The following is a 16,916-nucleotide window of genomic DNA, read 5'->3' as shown; positions in this document are numbered from 1 at the left end:
AAATGCTTTTTTCCTATATGTAGGATAGTATGATTAATGGACATTAGGTTTCTAAGGTAGCTCACAAAAGACTATTTAATCCATGGAGTAATTAGACTGTGATGCTACAGAACTTTACCAGAGTTTGCAGCCTTATTTTAACTTGGAAAGTTAGGAACATACTACCTCCCAGCTGTTTCTCACTCTTATTATGGCTCCAGTAGGGAAAGTGAGGAAGCCTCTTCTCCATTGAGAATGGGTCTCCTGAGGTTCTAGTGTCCTCAAGGAGTAGAAAGGAGATTCTGGTTGTCCACCAGTAGCCAGTAGTGATAGGAGATCCAGCAGTTAAGACAAGAAAATGCATCCATTAAGCCATTTTTGCTTGACGACATTGCTTTTATTGCTGAAGTATTGGAATTTAATTTCAAGTGAGAGTTACTAAACTCTGAATTGCCAGTTAGGACTAAGATGTGCCTAAATCTGTTTTACTTTTCTTTGTTTAGACTACTAATGAGGAAAGCTTTATTTGACCACCTCACTGCCCGAGGCATTCAGGTAAGTTTCTGGAATGATGCATTTCAGAAAGAGCATGATTTACCAGTTTAACACAAGTGTGAAAATCAGGAACTTTTGACTGACTTAGTTTGGTCCCTGACTCTGATGCTGCTGCCTTACTGGCTCACAAATAAGGACCTTGAGCTCTGCTTTACGGTTAATAATGAAGCATATAGGTCATAGTAGCTGAAATCAGGGGGGTGAGCCAGTGCATGTTGAATGACCAAAGTGAAATTTTTAAAAAGGGTTTAATGATTTCTTAGAATTACAAGTTTAAAAGGTTATTTCTAAGTGTGCAGAGATTACAGTGGATAAATGCTATTATAAAAATAATTTTCTGCTTTAACACTTCTCATAATTTTCACACTTCTGATTTTCAGGTGTATATTTGGGTATTAAATGAAGAACAAGAATACAAAAGAGCTTTTGATTTGGGAGCAACTGGGGTGATGACAGACTATCCAACAAAGCTTAAGGATTTTTTACAAAATTTCTCAGCGTAGAAAAAGAGGTACTCAGAGACATTCAAAGAAAACGTGAAAAGACTTAAGAAACAGATCTTTCACCATCATTTCCCTAAGCCATTTCCAAAATGGTAAAAGGTTTAATCAGTTAAATTTTCTTACCTCATTTTTAAGCCTGTCTGAGAATGTAGAAACTATATATTGTATATTTATTTTAAACAATATTGCATATTTTTCATTTCAAAATAGTTTGTTTAGAAAGATAACTGGTTATGAGATGTAAGTAGAAGATAATTGATCAAGATTTTTGTATATGATGCAGTATTCTACTATTAGAAGTAATTCTGAAATCAAAGACTATTTGGTAAATTGGGCATTATCCCTCAATAGATAAGATCAACTAATTAGTAAACCAAAAATTTTAAGGCAATTACAGCTAATCTAAGTTCTCTCTTTATTTCTAGGTATGTCTTAGAAATACATACATACATACATACATACATACATACATACATACAGGGGAAGGAGAGTTTGGACATCAGTGATGTGATTATCCGGCAAGTTATACCTGTTAACATAAGGCAGGCTCAAAGAAATACCGGAAAGTATATTACTTGATCAGAAGTAAAATCTGTAAATTGAATTAGATTTCTTAGTTGCTGTTGTTAATGGGAATACTCTTATTTGGAATCTTTTTCAGGTGTGTAACAATGCTATGTCTAATTTTTTTGGTAAATATTAAAAATGGAAGTATCAATTGTAAATTATGACAAGATCCAAATAGTCTTATTTTTATGTTCCTCTAAAGAAATGTAAGATTTCCATTTTTGGCACTGACTAACTGTTTGGGCCTACATCTAGACCTTAAATTACATTTTGAATCCTAATCATCATATTAAACTGATGAAAGTATATATCATTGTTTCTAATACTCATGGTATGAATCACCTATTCCCTATTCATTCTTTGGCATATTAACTAGAAATAGAATTTCCCAAAGTATTAGACACCACTGTCTCAGTGTTTTTCTGATATGATTACATGTAAATCTGTTTCTAATCTTTTTGATTAGACCTTTTCATGATTTTAGGTTGAGTTAAATATAATCTAGAATAATAAGTTTCTTTTACCTAGATTACATCACTCATTTGGAGTTTGCCAGCTACACAGCTGTGAAGGATGATCACACTCTCCTGTCTGTCCCTGAATGACATAAATAACATTTACTTTTTTGTTTAAACTGAAATAAAGTTTTCCAAGAACAAAAAGTGTTTTTGACTTTTTTACAGGTATATTTTCAAATATACATTATAGATTTTTGCAGAGCAGTACCTCAGAGTTCTCATTAGAATCAGGAAAATAAAAGAAAATATGGAAACCCTTTTATGGTAAGGAAGTTGCCTCTTGGCATTTGAACAAATAGCTTGGGCAGGTAATCCATTAAATCAGTCATTTTTATACTATAATTAGTATAAAGTATAATTTTGATCATCGTTTATATAATTCTTCTTATTTCTTCTTTCCAAATTTAGCTTTGTGATTCAGAGCAGTTCATATTATAATGCCAGCATATATTTTGTGTCAGCCAATAGACGATAAGGTGCCCAAAATGATAAAGATGTTTTAGAAAGTCTTAAAAAGTGTGATGACTTTACAGTCAAGGTTGACTTTAAAAACTTAATAAAAGAATAGTATCTGTAACAAAGGAGATGATAGTCATTATCAGATAACATCTGGAATACTAACTTTTTTGACTGTCATGTTTTAAAAGAGATTAAATACCCTTTCCTCTTGGGATAGATATTGGTAGGCATGGTGAACAGCATGGTGGGGAAGGCTAGAGAAGTAGTCAAAAGGTGTGATTACCTTTCTACTGGGTTGAGGCTGGTACTGAGTTTGACAGGACGAACTATAGGTCTAGTCCAAATACCAATGGTATTCCAAGTACATGGAAATGAGCAACGGTTGGCAGGCAAGTCAGCAAGCAGTTGGCATTAGGGAGTCATAACATGAAGTGATGAGTATCTCTGTAAGACTAGGGTCTTGGGCAGCTTTCTAAGGCAAAACAGGACACAAAGCACTGGAGCTAGGACTCAGGCCTTAGAAAGAAGCTCAGTTAACAGAACTGAAGGACAGAGTGATAACACTGGACTAACTACAGAGGGAAATTGGTACTGAGTTCCAGAACTTCTTAAACTCATTTCTGGCCAGGACTGGTTCTAGAGATTGGGGTGGGACTAGATATTGCAGGTATCTAATAGCCACAGCTGTGGAGAAAAAGTGACTGCTGTGGTTTGGGAACAGAGCAGAAAACAAAACATAAGTTATAATATGTTCCAATATGGGAAACTATTGATGTAGAATATAGTGTGAATGATTCCATCTAGAGATGTGCAACAAGGTAGCCCTGGAAAGGGTCCGTTTAAAAAAAAATAGTCAAAAGAGAATCTGCCATAGGTAAGATTCTCATAGGCCAACTAAAAGTAGGCCATGAGTGTGAGGTTGAAGAGTTTGTTCTGAAATGAAAGCCATATATCTCAAGTACGTAGATAAACTTGTGAGATTAAAAGCAATAATCAAACTGTAGACTTTCAGTCAACCAAGTGGTGGTGTAGGATGTTCCAGGATTCCATTCCCCCACAGAATCTTTGAACTACTACCAAAACCTGGCAGACCCATCTTTCTCAGAGCTCTGGAAAACAGAAGGTTGCAGTAACAGGCAAGTGCTGAATCAAGAAAAGGCAGCCTAAAACCGTAAGAAAAGCTCATGAGCCTTTGCTGGCTCCTCCCCCATCCTCTCCCTGGCACAGTGTGGAGCCAGCCTGAGATCTCATTGTGGGTCTTTGGCCTGTTCCAGAAGGAGCAGAGTAACCCCTATGTGCATACCAGGGTGTCTGTATGTCCATGACAGTTTATCAGGTGGCATCATGAAGGACTGTACCAGGATACTGAGTCTCTGGCTCACCTTCCCAGAACTTGCCCTGCAGGCAGTAGCAGCTTGCTAACATTTGAAACACTGCAAGAAGTAAAAGTGTCCTGGAACAAAGGATTACCTGCTTAAGACATAACAGAGTGCCCAGGTGAGGGAAAACATCTCTTTCAAAGGTAGAAAAAGGAACATTTCAGATCCTTGTAAATTCTTAGGGGGACTTCCTAAAGCCATAATTTCATGACCAGGATAGGACCTAAATATAAGTACCAAAACTATACAACTCCTAGAAGAAAACATAGGGAAGCATCTTCAGGACTTTGTGTTAGGCAATGGTTTCTTAGAATTTATACAAAAAGCACAAGCAACAAAAAATAGATAAATAGGTCTTCATCAACATTAAAAACTTTTGTGCATCAAAGGATTTTTACAAGAAAGTAAAAAACAACCTACAGAATGCTAGAAAATATTTGGAAACCCATATATCTGATTAGGGTTTAGTAACCAAAATATATAAAGAACTCCTAAAACTCAACAACAGAAACACAACTCAAGTTAAAAATAGACAAAAGACTTGAATAGCTGTTGCAAAGAAGATATTCAAATGGCCCATAAGCACATGAAGAGATTCTCAACATCATTAGTCATTAGGGAAATACAAATCAAAAACACAAGATACCATTTCATACCCACTGGGATGGCTACTATTTTAAAAAATGGAAAATAAGTGTTAGAGAGGATGTAGAGAAATAGGAACACTTGTACATTGTTGGAGGGAATGTAAAATGGTGCAGCTGCCTTGGAAGACTGGTGGAGCCTCAGTTAAGTATAAAATTACCATAAGACGCAGCAATCCCACTTCTAGACATATACTCCCAAAAACTGAAAGCAAGGACTAGAACAGATACTGCACACCAATATTCATAGTGGCATTATTCACAATTGCCAAAAGACGGGAGCCACCCAAGTGTCTATGAACAGACGAATGGATAGACAAACCATGGTATATGCGTACAAGGGAATATTACTCAGCCATAAAAAGGAATGACGTTCTGATGCTTGTGACAACATGGATGGACCTTGAAGATGTCAAGTTGAGTGAAACCAGACACAAAAGGACAAATATTGCATGATTTCATTGATAAGAAATAATTAGAATAAGCAAATTCATGGAATCAGAAACCAGAATACAAGTTACCAAGGGCCAGGTGGGGCTGGGGAATGGGGAATTAATGCTTAATTGTATGGAGTTACTGTTTGGGGTGATGTAAAAGTTTTGGTAATGGATGGTAGTGATGGTGGCACAACATCGTGAATGTAATTAACACCACTGAATTGTGTAATTGAAGTTGATAAAGTGGGAAATTTTAGGTTGTATATATGTTATAAGAATTTAAAAAAACATAGAATTGTATAAGACAGAGTACACACTAATATAAACTATGGAGTATAGATGATAGTATAATTATCATAAAACAACCAAACAACTCTTCCCTTTACTTTCTGAATTCTGCTCAGGATGTACTTTGAATACATTTGAAAGAAGAATGATTTAATAGTTTCTTTTTTCTCCTGCAAATAAACACTTCTCCATACCCCACCTCCTGAAAGAACCAAAACTGCTAGGCAATAATATGGCATAATCATTTTAGTATTAAAAGGAAACTGTAAATTCTATTCTGAAACCAGGCACCAAAACAAGATCACAACTGTAATAGTCACATTCAAGAGTTAGATCAGAATGCTGAGATAACAAGAAAATTCAAAAAGCCATTAGTGATGTTTAGCTGTTATGCCTCTTTTGTATAGCAATGACAAACATTTAAAAATTTGGGTCATCCTATATCTTGAAAAAGGATACAAACTGAGACCAGAAACTGGGTCAGAAGGCTAAACAGATCCATACAGATCTAATTGACATTAGATTGCATAAAAATTAATTTGGCAACAGTGTACAGGATGGAAGACTTGTTGCAATCCAGGCAGAGGTAATGAGGGCCCAGATGAAAGAAGTGGCAGTGTAAGTAGAGAAACAATGAATCTAGTGTCCCTGAGAGGGAAGAATTAGTTAAGAGCTGGTGGCTAGATAAGCTTAAAAAAGGAGAAGGGAAAGTCACTAATAACTCCAAAGCTGCAAGAAAGTGGGAACTTGGAGAGAGGAACAAGTTTGATGGTAAAGATGATAAACATGGATATATATTGAGTTTGGAATGACAGAAAGAAGTTTGATTGGCTGTGCTTTAGGTGTATTAGCACTTGGATGAAAAGATAGGTCTAGAAGAATAGATATAGAAGTTTTGGGTGCTTCATAATTATGGATTTGCAAAGCTTGCACTTTAGAGTTTATGTTAGTTCCTTTTCAGTACACTACTTGCAATTTGAATATGTTACCTGCCACTAGATATCCAGGTTGGGAATATCCCGCTTCTTCACCATAGTGAGATTAAATGAACATAACATACTCATTTAAGCCTTTTTCTTTCAAAAGTAGAGAACTCTATTAAAACAGTCATAATTTTTATTCTTCCTACTGTTCATGAAAAGAATGCAAATACATTAGTCTTGTTTGTCCATAGATTTTAAATTTAGGTTCTTGAAGTCTTAAGATGACAAGGCAGGGCTTAGCCTCTGCTGGGGGAGTGGAAATGGTTATGCTAAGAGGAAACTGAGGAGGTATGGCTATGGTCCTTTTTTCTGTTTCGTGTATGAGTTCCACATAAAATTTCAATTGATATAGGGGTTTTCTGCTATTTTTTTTTCTTTTATAATCTTTGATGTAAGATTTCTTACCCTCCAAGCTTGAATAGAACCTCCCTCCCTTCCTTCTTCCTTCCTAACTCACTCTAAGCCTTTTTTATTTATTAAGTTTCTAAATGGTTTATGGTTCTTCTTTCTGGTCATTAAACTTCTCAAGAACCAACCAATGAGTGAGGAACAAGGGATAAGCATAGGACATAACAGGGAATCCATAACAGTAGATGGCCAACAAACATGTAAAATGTTTAACTTCCCTAGCAATGAAAGTCCTTTCAATTTCTAACTCTCAGATGGGCAGGAATGAAAATGTCCATTATTGGTGAAAGGTATGGGGAAATAGTTACTCATCAATTATTGCTGGATGTATAAATTGGCAGAACAGTTTGAGGAGCAGTTTGGCAGAATCTGTAAATACACAAATCCATTCACTCAGCTATTCCAGTGCTAGGAATAATGTCCTGAGAAAATAATAGGACAAGTAACCAAAGATACATATGCGGAGTGAAAAAATGGGAAAAAAACTAAATACACAACTTTTAGGACTAGTTTTAAATAAATTATGATAGATTCACATAATGGTATTATTAAAATATTGTTCTATATTTACTGATATGAAATATTATTAAGTGAAAAAACTAGACAATATAACTGTATACTATATAAACAAAATATATTCATATATATTCATTTTAAAATCTGAAATGATTTATACCGAATTGTTAATAGTGGTTTTTATGATGGGATTATGAGTGATTTTTTTTTTGCTTGTCTAGGTTTTCTAATTTTTCTACAATTAATAGGGTTCAATGATTTTTAAAATCAATTTAAAAATAAACTAGCCCTTCTAGATACTACAGAATTGTTTAATGGCTAAGACCTTAACAAGTTCTTAGCAAACTTTAATTTCTTTCTTTGGGAAGAGAAACCTTTAACTATCAATTTGAAGCTTCCAGGTTTCCTGCTTCAAGTTGCTCCTTCCCAACAAGTCAAGAAAATGGGGTTATGGCTTTGCTGTGAGTATGACCCATAAATTGATCTGGAACTTTTTTTTTTAATTCCATAATTCCACAACTGTAACACATCTACTTGTTATTAATTTTTTACTCTATTTTCTTCTATTGTTTTTGTTTTTTTTGCAATGCATAGTTTTTTTTTTTTGTTTTGTTTTTTGTTTTAATCTTCATTTTATTGAGATATATTCACATACCACGCAGTCATACAAAACAAATCGTACTTTCGATTGTTTACAGTACCATTACATAGTGGTACATTCATCACCCAAATCAATCCCTGACACCTTCATTAGCACACACACAAAAATAACAAGAATAATAATTAGAGAGAAAAAGAGCAATTGAAGTAAAAAAAAACACTGGGTACCTTTGTCTGTTTGTTTCCTTCCCCTATGTTTCTACTCATCCATCCATAAACTAGACAAAGTGGAGTGTGGTCCTTATGGCTTTCCCAATCCCATTGTCACCCCTCATAAGCTACATTTTTATACAACTGTCTTCGAGATTCATGGGTTCTGGGTTGTAGTTTGATAGTTTCAGGTATCCACCACCAGCTACCCCAATTCTTTAGAACCTAAAAAGGGTTGTCTAAAGTGTGCATAAGAGTGACCACCAGAGTGACCTCTCGGCTCCTTTTGGAAACTCTCTGCCACTGAAGCTTATTTCATTTCCTTTCACATCCCCTTTTTGGTCAAGAAGATGTTCTCCGTCCCACGATGCCAGGTCTACATTCCTCCCCGGGAGTCATATTCCACGTTGCCAGGGAGATTCACTCCCCTGGGTGTCTGATCCCACGTAGGGGGGAGGGCAGTGATTTCACCTTTCAAGTTGGCTTAGCCAGAGAGACAGGGCCACATCTGAGCAACAAAGAGGCATTCGGGAGGAGGCTCTTAGGCACAACCATAGGGAAGCCTAGCCTGTCCTTTGCAGCAACCGTCTTCCCAAGGGTAAAACCTGTGGTAGAGGGCTCAACCCATCAAACCACCAGTCCCCTATGTCTGTGGTCATGTTAGCAACCATGGAGGTGGGGTAGGCGAATACCCCTGCATTCTCCACAGGCTCCTCACGGGGGCACTACATCTTTTTTTTTTCCTTGTTTTTTTTTTTTTTTTTTTTTTTAACTTTCCCTTCTTTTTTAAATCAACTGTATGAAAAAAAAAGTTAAAAAGAAAACAAACATACAATAAAAGAACATTTCAAAGAGACCATAACAAGGGAGTAAGAAAAAGACAACTAACCTAAGATAACTGCTTAACTTCCAACATGTTCCTACTTTACCCCAAGAAAGTTACATAATATAGCAACATTTCTGTGAACTTGTTCCTACTATATCCATCAGAAATTAACAGACCATAGTCATTCCTGGGCATCCCCAGAATGTTAAATAGCTTATCTGTTCTTCTTGGATTATTGTTCCCCCTTCCTTAATTGCTCTCTATTGCTAGTTCCCCTACATTCTACATTATAAACCATTTGTTTTACATTTTTCAAAGTTCACATTAGTGGTAGCATATAATATTTCTCTTTTTGTGCCTGGCTTATTTCGCTCAGCATTATGTCTTCAAGGTTCATCCATGTTGTCATATGTTTCACGAGATCGTTCCTTCTTACTGCCGTGTAGTATTCCATCGTGTGTATATACCACATTTTATTTATCCACTCATCTGTTGAAGGACATTTGGGTTGTTTCCATCTCTTGGCAATTGTGAATAATGCTGCTATGAACATCGGCGTGCAGATATCTGTTCATGTCACTGCTTTCCAACCTTCCGGGTATATACCGAGAAGTGCAATCACTGGATCGAATGGTAACTCTATATCTAGTTTTCTAAGGAACTGCCAGACTGACTTCCAGAGTGGCTGAACCATTATACAGTCCCACAAACAATGAATAAGAGTTCCAATTTCCCCACATCCCCTCCAGCATTTGTAGTTTCCTGTTTGTTTAATGGCAGCCATTCTAATCGGTGTTAGATGGTATCTCATTGTGGTCTTAATTTGCATCTCTCTAATAGCTAGTGAAGCTGAACATTTTTTCATGTGTTTCTTGGCCATTTGTATTTCCTCTTCAGAGAACTGTCTTTTCATATCTTTTGCCCATTTTATAATTGGGCTGTCTGTACTATTGTCATTGAGTTGTAGGATTTCTTTATATATGCAAGATATCAGTCTTTTGTCAGACACATGGTTTCCAAAAATTTTTTCCCATTGAGTTGGCTGCCTCTTTACCTTTTTGAGAAATTCCTTTCAGGTGCAGAAACTTTTAAGCTTGAGGAGTTCCCATTTATCTATTTTCTCTTTTGTTGCTTGTGCTTTGGGTGTAAAGTCTAGGAAGTGGCCGCCTAATACAAGGTCTTGAAGATGTTTTCCTACATTATCTTCTAGGAGTTTTATGGTACTTTCTTTTATATTGAGATCTTTGGTCCATTTTGAGTTAATTTTTGTGTAGGGGGTGAGGTAGGGGTCCTCTTTCATTCTTTTGGATATGGATATCCAACTCTCCCAGCCCCATTTGTTGAAAAGACCATTATGACTCAGTTCAGTGACTTTGGGGGCCTTATCAAAGATCAGTCGGCCATAGATCTGAGGGTCTATCTCTGAATTCTCAATTCGATTCCATTGATATATATGTCTATCTTTGTGCCAGTAGCATGCTGTTTTGGCAACTGTGGCTTTATAATAAGCTTCAAAGTCAGGGAGTGTAAGTCCTCCCACTTCGTTTTTCTTTTTTAGAGTGTCTTTAGCAATTCGAGGCATCTTCCCTTTCCAAATAAATTTGATAACTAGCTTTTCCAAGTCTGCAAAGTAGGTTGTTGGAATTTTGATTGGGATTGCATTGAATCTGTAGATGAGTTTGGGTAGAATTGACATCTTAATGACATTTAGTCTTCCTATCCATGAACATGGAATATTTTTCCATCTTTTAAGGTCCCCTTCTATTTCTTTTAGTAGAGTTATGTAGTTTTCTTTGTATAGGTCTTTTACATCTTTGGTTAAGTTTATTCCTAGGTACTTGATTTTTTTAGTTGCTAGTGAAAATGGTATCTTTTTCTTGAGTGTCTCTTCAGTTTGTTCATTTCTAGCATATAGAAACATTACTGACTTATGTGCATTAACCTTGTATCCCGCTACTTTGCTAAATTTGTTTATTAGCTCTAGTAGCTGTATCGTCGATTTCTCAGGGTTTTCTAGATATAAGATCATATCATCTGCAAACAATGAGAGTTTTACTTCTTCTTTTCCAATTTGGATGCCTTTTATTTCTTTGTCTTGCCGGATTGCCCTGGCTAGCACTTCCAGCACAATGTTGAATAACAGTGGTGACAGCGGGCATCCTTGTCTTGTTCCTGATCTTAGACGGAAGGCTTTCAGTCTCTCACCATTGAGTACTATGCTGGCTGTGGGTTTTTCATATATGCTCTTTATCATGTTGAGGAAGTTTCCTTCAATTCCTACCTTTTGAAGTGTTTTTATCAAAAAGGGATGTTGGATTTTGTCAAATGCTTTTTCAGCATCTATTGAGATGATCAATTGATTTTTCCCTTTTGACTTGTTAATGTGTTGTAATACACTGATTGATTTTCTTACGTTGAACCATCCTTGCATGCCTGGAATAAACCCCACTTGGTCATGGTGTATGATTTTTTTAATGTGTCTTTGGATTCGATTTGCAAGTATTTTGTTGAGGATTTTTGCATCTATATTCATTAGGGAGATTGGCCGGTAGTTTTCCTTTTTTGTAGCATCTTTGCCTGGTTTTGGTATTAGATTGATGTTAGCTTCATAAAATGAGTTAGGTAGTGTTCCATTTTCTTCAATGTTTTGAAAGAGTTTGAGTAAGATTGGTGTCAGTTCTTTCTGGAAAGTTTGGTAGAATTCCCCTGTGAAGCCATCTGGCCCTGGGCATTTATTTGTGGGAAGATTTTTGATGACTGATTGGATCTCTTTGCTTGTGGTGGGTTGGTTGAGGTCATCTATTTCTTCTCTGGTCAGTCTAGGTTGTTCATATGTTTTCAGGAAATTGTCCATTTCCTCTACATTATCCAGTTTGTTGCCATACAGTTGTTCATAGTATCCTCTTATAATTTTTTAAATTTCTTCAGGATCTGCAGTTATGTCACCTTTTTCATTCATTATTTTGTTTATATGGGTCTTCTCTCTTTTTGATTTTGTCAGTCTAGCTAGGGGCTTGTCAATCTTGTTGATCTTCTCAAAGAACCAACTTTTGGTGATATTTATCCTCTCTATTGTTTTTTTGTTCTCTATGTCATTTATTTCTGCTTTAATCCTTGTTATTTCTTTTCTTCTACTTGGTTTAGGATTGGTTTGCTGTTCATTTTCTAGCTTCTTCAGTTGTTCTATTAGTTCTTTGATTTTGGCTCTTTCTTCCTTTTTAATATATGCGTTTAGTGCTATAAATTTCCCCCTTAGCACTGCTTTTGCTGCATCCCATAGGTTTTGGTATGTTGTGTTCTCATTTTCATTCATCTCTATATATTTAGCAATTTCTCTTGCTATTTCTTCTTTAACCCACTGGTTGTTTAGGAGTGTGTTGTTTAACCTCCAGGTATTTGTGAATTTTCTAAGTCTCTGATGGTTATTGACTTCTAATTGTATTCCATTGTGGTCAGAGAATGTGCTTTGAATAATTTCAATCTTTTTAAATTTATTGAGGCTTGTTTTATGTCCCAGCATATGATCTATTCTGGAGAAAGTTCCATGAGCACTAGAAAAGTATGTGTATCCTGGTGATTTGGGATGTAATGTCCTGTATATGTCTGTTAAATCTAATTCATTTATCAGATTGTTTAGGTTTTCAATTTCCTTATTGGTCTTCTGTCTGGTTGATCTATCTATAGGAGAGAGTGATGTGTTGAAGTCTCCCACAATTATTGTGGAAACATCAATTGCTTCCTTTAGTTTTGCCAATGTTTCTCTCATGTATTTTGTGGCACCTTGATTGGGTGCATAGACATTTACAATTGTTATTTCTTCTTGCTGAATTGCCCCTTTTATTAGTATGTAGTGGCCTTCTTTGTCTCTCAAAACATCCCTGCATTTGAAGTCTATTTTATCTGAGATTAATATTGCTACACCTGCTTTCTTTTGGCTGTAGCTTGCATGAAATATTTTTTTCCATCCTTTCACTTTCAGTTTCTTTGTGTCCCTGTGTCTAAGATGAGTCTCTCGTATGCAACATATTGATGGTTCATTTTTTTTGATCCATTCTGCGAATCTATATCTTTTAATTGGGGAGTTTAATCCATTTACATTCAACGTTATAACCGTGAAGGCATTTCTTGAATCAGCCATCTTATCCTTTGGTTTATGTTTGTCTTATTTTTCCCCTCTGACTATTAATATCCTTTATTGTACCCATACCGAATCTCTTTAGTACTGAACCTTTCTCCAAGTCTCTGTGTCCTTTCTTTGTTTCTCTGTCTGTAGGGCTCCCTTGAGTATCTCCAGTAGGGCAGGTCTCTTGTTAGCAAATTCTCTCAGCATTTGTTTGTCTGTGAAAAATTTAAGCTCTCCCTCAAATTTGAAGGAGAGCTTTGCTGGATAAAGTATTCTTGGTTGGAAATTTTTCTCACTCAGAATTTTAAATATATCGTGCCACTGCCTTCTTGCCTCCATGGTGGCTGCTGAGTAGTCACTACTTAGTCTTATGCTGTTTCCTTTGTATGTGGTGAATTGCTTTTCTCTTGCTGCTTTCAGAACTTGTTCCTTCTCTTCTGTGTTTGACAGTGTGATCAGTATATGTCTCGGAGTGTGTTTATTTGGATTTATTCTATTTGGAGTTCGCTGAGCATTTATGATTTGTGTATTTATGTTGTTTAGAAGATTTGGGAAGTTTTCCCCCAAAATTTCTTTGAATACTCTTCCTAGACCTTTACCCTTTTCTTCCCCTTCTGGGACACCAATGAGTCTTATATTCGGACGTTTCATATTATCTATCATATCCCTGAGGTCCATTTTGATTTTTTCAATTTTTTTCCCCATTCTTTCTTTTATGCTTTCATTTTCCATTCTTGCATCTTCGAGGTCACTGATTCGTTGTTCAGCTTCCTCTAGTCTTGTACTATGAGTGTCCAGAATCTTTTTAATTTGGTCAACAGTTTCTTTAATTTCCATAAGATCATCCATTTTTTTATTTAGTCTTGCAGTGTCTTCTTTATGCTCTTCTAGGGTCTTCCTGATTTCCTTTGTCTCCCGTACTATGGTCTCATTGTTCATCTTTAGTTCTTTGAGTAGCTGCTCTAGGTGCTGTGTCTCTTCTGATATTTCGATTTGGGTGCTTGGGCTTGGGTTATCCATATCGTCTGGTTTTTTCATATGCTTTATAATTTTCTGTTGTTTTTGGCCTCGTGGCATTTGCTGAACTTGATAGGGTTCTTTTAGGATTTGTAGACCAATTGAAGTCCTCATCTCTAATTTATCAGATCTACAGCTTCGTGGAGTACACTTTCTCTAACTAACCAGCAGGTGGTGTCCACGAGCCACCTGTTCTCCACAAGCCAGTTCTCCCCTGCTTAGCCTTTTTGGTGAGTGGGGGAGTGAGTCTTGCGGGGTCCAATTGGTGTACCAAGCTTGCGTGTGTAGTTGGTGTTGCCTGCCCTGTGTATGGGGCGTGTTTCTGGGCAGTCAGGGAGGGGGGTTGGCTCTAACAATCAAATCTCCCTGATGATCCTAGAGTTTTAAAGCTGCTGCAATAGTCTAATCCTTCAGTTCAGTCCTGCCACAGTTTGTCTCTGCCACTGACCCACAAGTCCTTGGTATTGGCGTATGGCTCCTGGGACTTGCAAGTGGGCCCCTCTTCCAGGCCGTGCACCCCGGGTCCTCTGTTGAGGGATGACTGTGCTATGTCACAGGTGAGTGCCGTCCCCCCAGGGCAGTTCTGGGCTGCTGGGCTGTGTAGGGAGGCTCCCAGTCTGCTGAAATGATGGCTGAATGGGGCTTTGTTAATTCACACTGCTCCACCTTCCCAACTCTGGGACAATCAGCTGAGGTTGCAGGGAAGGCTAATGTCCACGCCCAGTTTTGTGGTGTGTGCCTGTTATTTGAAGCACTTCCGTCACACTGGGTTGTCTGGGGCAGTTCTGGGCTATGGGGCTGGTGATGGGCAGGAGTGTTTCCTGTCCACCAGGATGATGGCTGTGAGCGGACACCCCCCTTTTCTTGGGAAGTTGTGGTGTTTAGTGAATTTTCTCAGCCACTGAATTAATGCGTTTTGTCTCAGAGCTCTCCTAGTTCTGCTCTTGACTTGACCTGCCCAAATTGCAAGTCTTTGAAGCTTTCTGTATTGGGCTTCTTAGTGTAATTGTTTTAGAAAAAGAAAAAGGGATTAAAAAAAAAAAAAAAAAGGGCCCTCCTCAGAGATCTAATGGGTTATTGAAATACTGAGAGACAAAGCAACCAGGGCCATTAAGGAAAGGTCCACAGGGCAGAGAGATCAGCTTTTCTTCGGGATTTGCATATGCGCCTCAGGGCCTGAGCTTGGGCCTGAGCTCTGCCCTTCCCCCTTCTATGTTCACCAGAACTCCAAAAATCCTCCACTTTTATTTTGGAGTTTTTCGTGTTGTTTTTTTCTATGCCTGTCTCCTCTCTGCTAGGCTGGCTGCTCTCAGATTCTCTGGTGTCTGATCTCCGTCTATCTATGGTTGGAGTTTGGATCAGCAGAATGAGTTTCCGATAAGGGCTGCCACTGCAGTTCTCCCTTCTCCTTCCCGGAGCTGACAGCCCCTCCTCCCACAGGACTGAGCCTGGCAGGGAGGGGCGCAGGTCCCCTGGCCGCAAAAACTTACAGATTTCGCTGATCTCAGCAGTTCCACGTTTTCATGAGTGTTGTATGAAGTATGCCCAAAGTCAAATTGCTCTGTGGTGTCCAGTCCATGCAGTTCCTGGCTTTCTACCTACTTTCCTGGAGGAGTAACTAAAACATACAGCTCACCAGTCTGCCATCTTGCCCCGCCTCTCCAATGCATAGTTTTAAGGTTTTTACATGGTCATCATACTACATACAGTCTTTTATATTTTGTTTTTTCACTTAATGTAACATGAAGTTTCCCATATTATTATAAATTCTTTTAAAAAACAGAATGCCATTTAATCAAATGATGTGCCATGATTTACCTATTTCCTTAAAATTGAAGATTTAAATTGTTTCTAATTATTTACTAATGTAAATAATGCTGTGATAAACATCTTTGTGCATACATCACCCCCATCATATCCAAACAATCAGAAATCCTAGATACATAGTCTATTCTTTCCAACCCCACTGCCTTCGTCCTAGTACAAGCCACCATCATCTCTAATCTGGACCAATACAACTGCCCTCTTTTTTCTAATCTTAATATAATTTATTTTTGAAAAGGTTATATATTCACTGATTCATAAAATCCAAAGGTGTACAGTGAAATTTCTCTTTCCCATTTCTGTCCTCCAATCATCCAGTTCTTTCCCTGCAGGAAATAAGAAATCGATGTTATTCATTCAAGCAATAAATATTTACAAGCATTTCCTTGGTCAGATCTTAGTTCAGATCTGAAGTTACAAGACAGACATGTCCGGACTCATAGAGAATTCGTTAAGTTTGAGAAGACAAACAAAAAAATGAACAAGCATAATAATAACTTCAAGTGGAAGTTATGAAAACAAACGAGGGAGTGAGATAAGGGGAAACAAAGTCAGGCTTACTTTTAAGTGGTCAAGGTAGGCCTCTCTGACAAATGGCATTTAAACTGAGATCTAAAGGAGAAGAGCTGGACATGCAAAGAATAGGAGGAAGAGGATTCTGTGAGAAAAGAGCTCTTGCAAAGGCCCTAAAGCAGGAAAGAGCTTTAACTGTAGGAATAGAAAGAAGTGGAGGGGGACAGAACTCAAGATATAAGTGGAGAGATTGGCTTTTGATGGAAGGATGCTTCCTCCATTGTAACAGAAAGAACCAAGAGAAGAGGGGTACAAATATAAGCAGCATTTGTTGCTTTGGTGATGGGAAGTTAGATGGTTTCCAACTTCTCAATGACAGATGAACCAAGGCCTTTAGCTGAAACTAAAAATGGAGAAACAAGTGTAAAACGTTTGAGGAGAGAGAGTTTGTCATAGTGATCTTGGGGAGTGGGAATGTAAACCTATTAGAGAAATGTAGTAGGGTTGCTGGACAGTTCTGTGTGCTATTTTGAGGTTTGAAAGTATGCATTTAAAATGAAACCAACT

The 16,916-nt window shown here is 37.4% G+C and overlaps 1 protein-coding gene across 1 annotated transcript in view; it reads left to right on the top strand.

Moving 5' to 3' along the window:
- The window catches only part of GDPD1 (glycerophosphodiester phosphodiesterase domain containing 1), a 56,935-nt gene extending 54,676 nt beyond the window's left edge, over positions 1-2,259 (top strand). Inside the window, exons 11-12 of the mRNA XM_037809299.1 lie at positions 483-534; positions 915-2,259. Coding sequence (XP_037665227.1) covers positions 483-534; positions 915-1,037 — 175 coding nt within the window. The 3' untranslated portion in view covers positions 1,038-2,259. The remainder of the gene's footprint in view (positions 1-482; positions 535-914) is intronic.
- Positions 2,260-16,916: the final 14,657 nt, after the last annotated feature.

The sequence above is a fragment of the Choloepus didactylus genome, chromosome 18 (genome assembly GCF_015220235.1).
Source record: "Choloepus didactylus isolate mChoDid1 chromosome 18, mChoDid1.pri, whole genome shotgun sequence".
Taxonomy (NCBI): domain Eukaryota; kingdom Metazoa; phylum Chordata; class Mammalia; order Pilosa; family Megalonychidae; genus Choloepus; species Choloepus didactylus.
The sequence above is the reverse complement of the archived record's forward strand: the minus strand, read 5'-3'. Positions and strand labels throughout refer to the sequence as shown.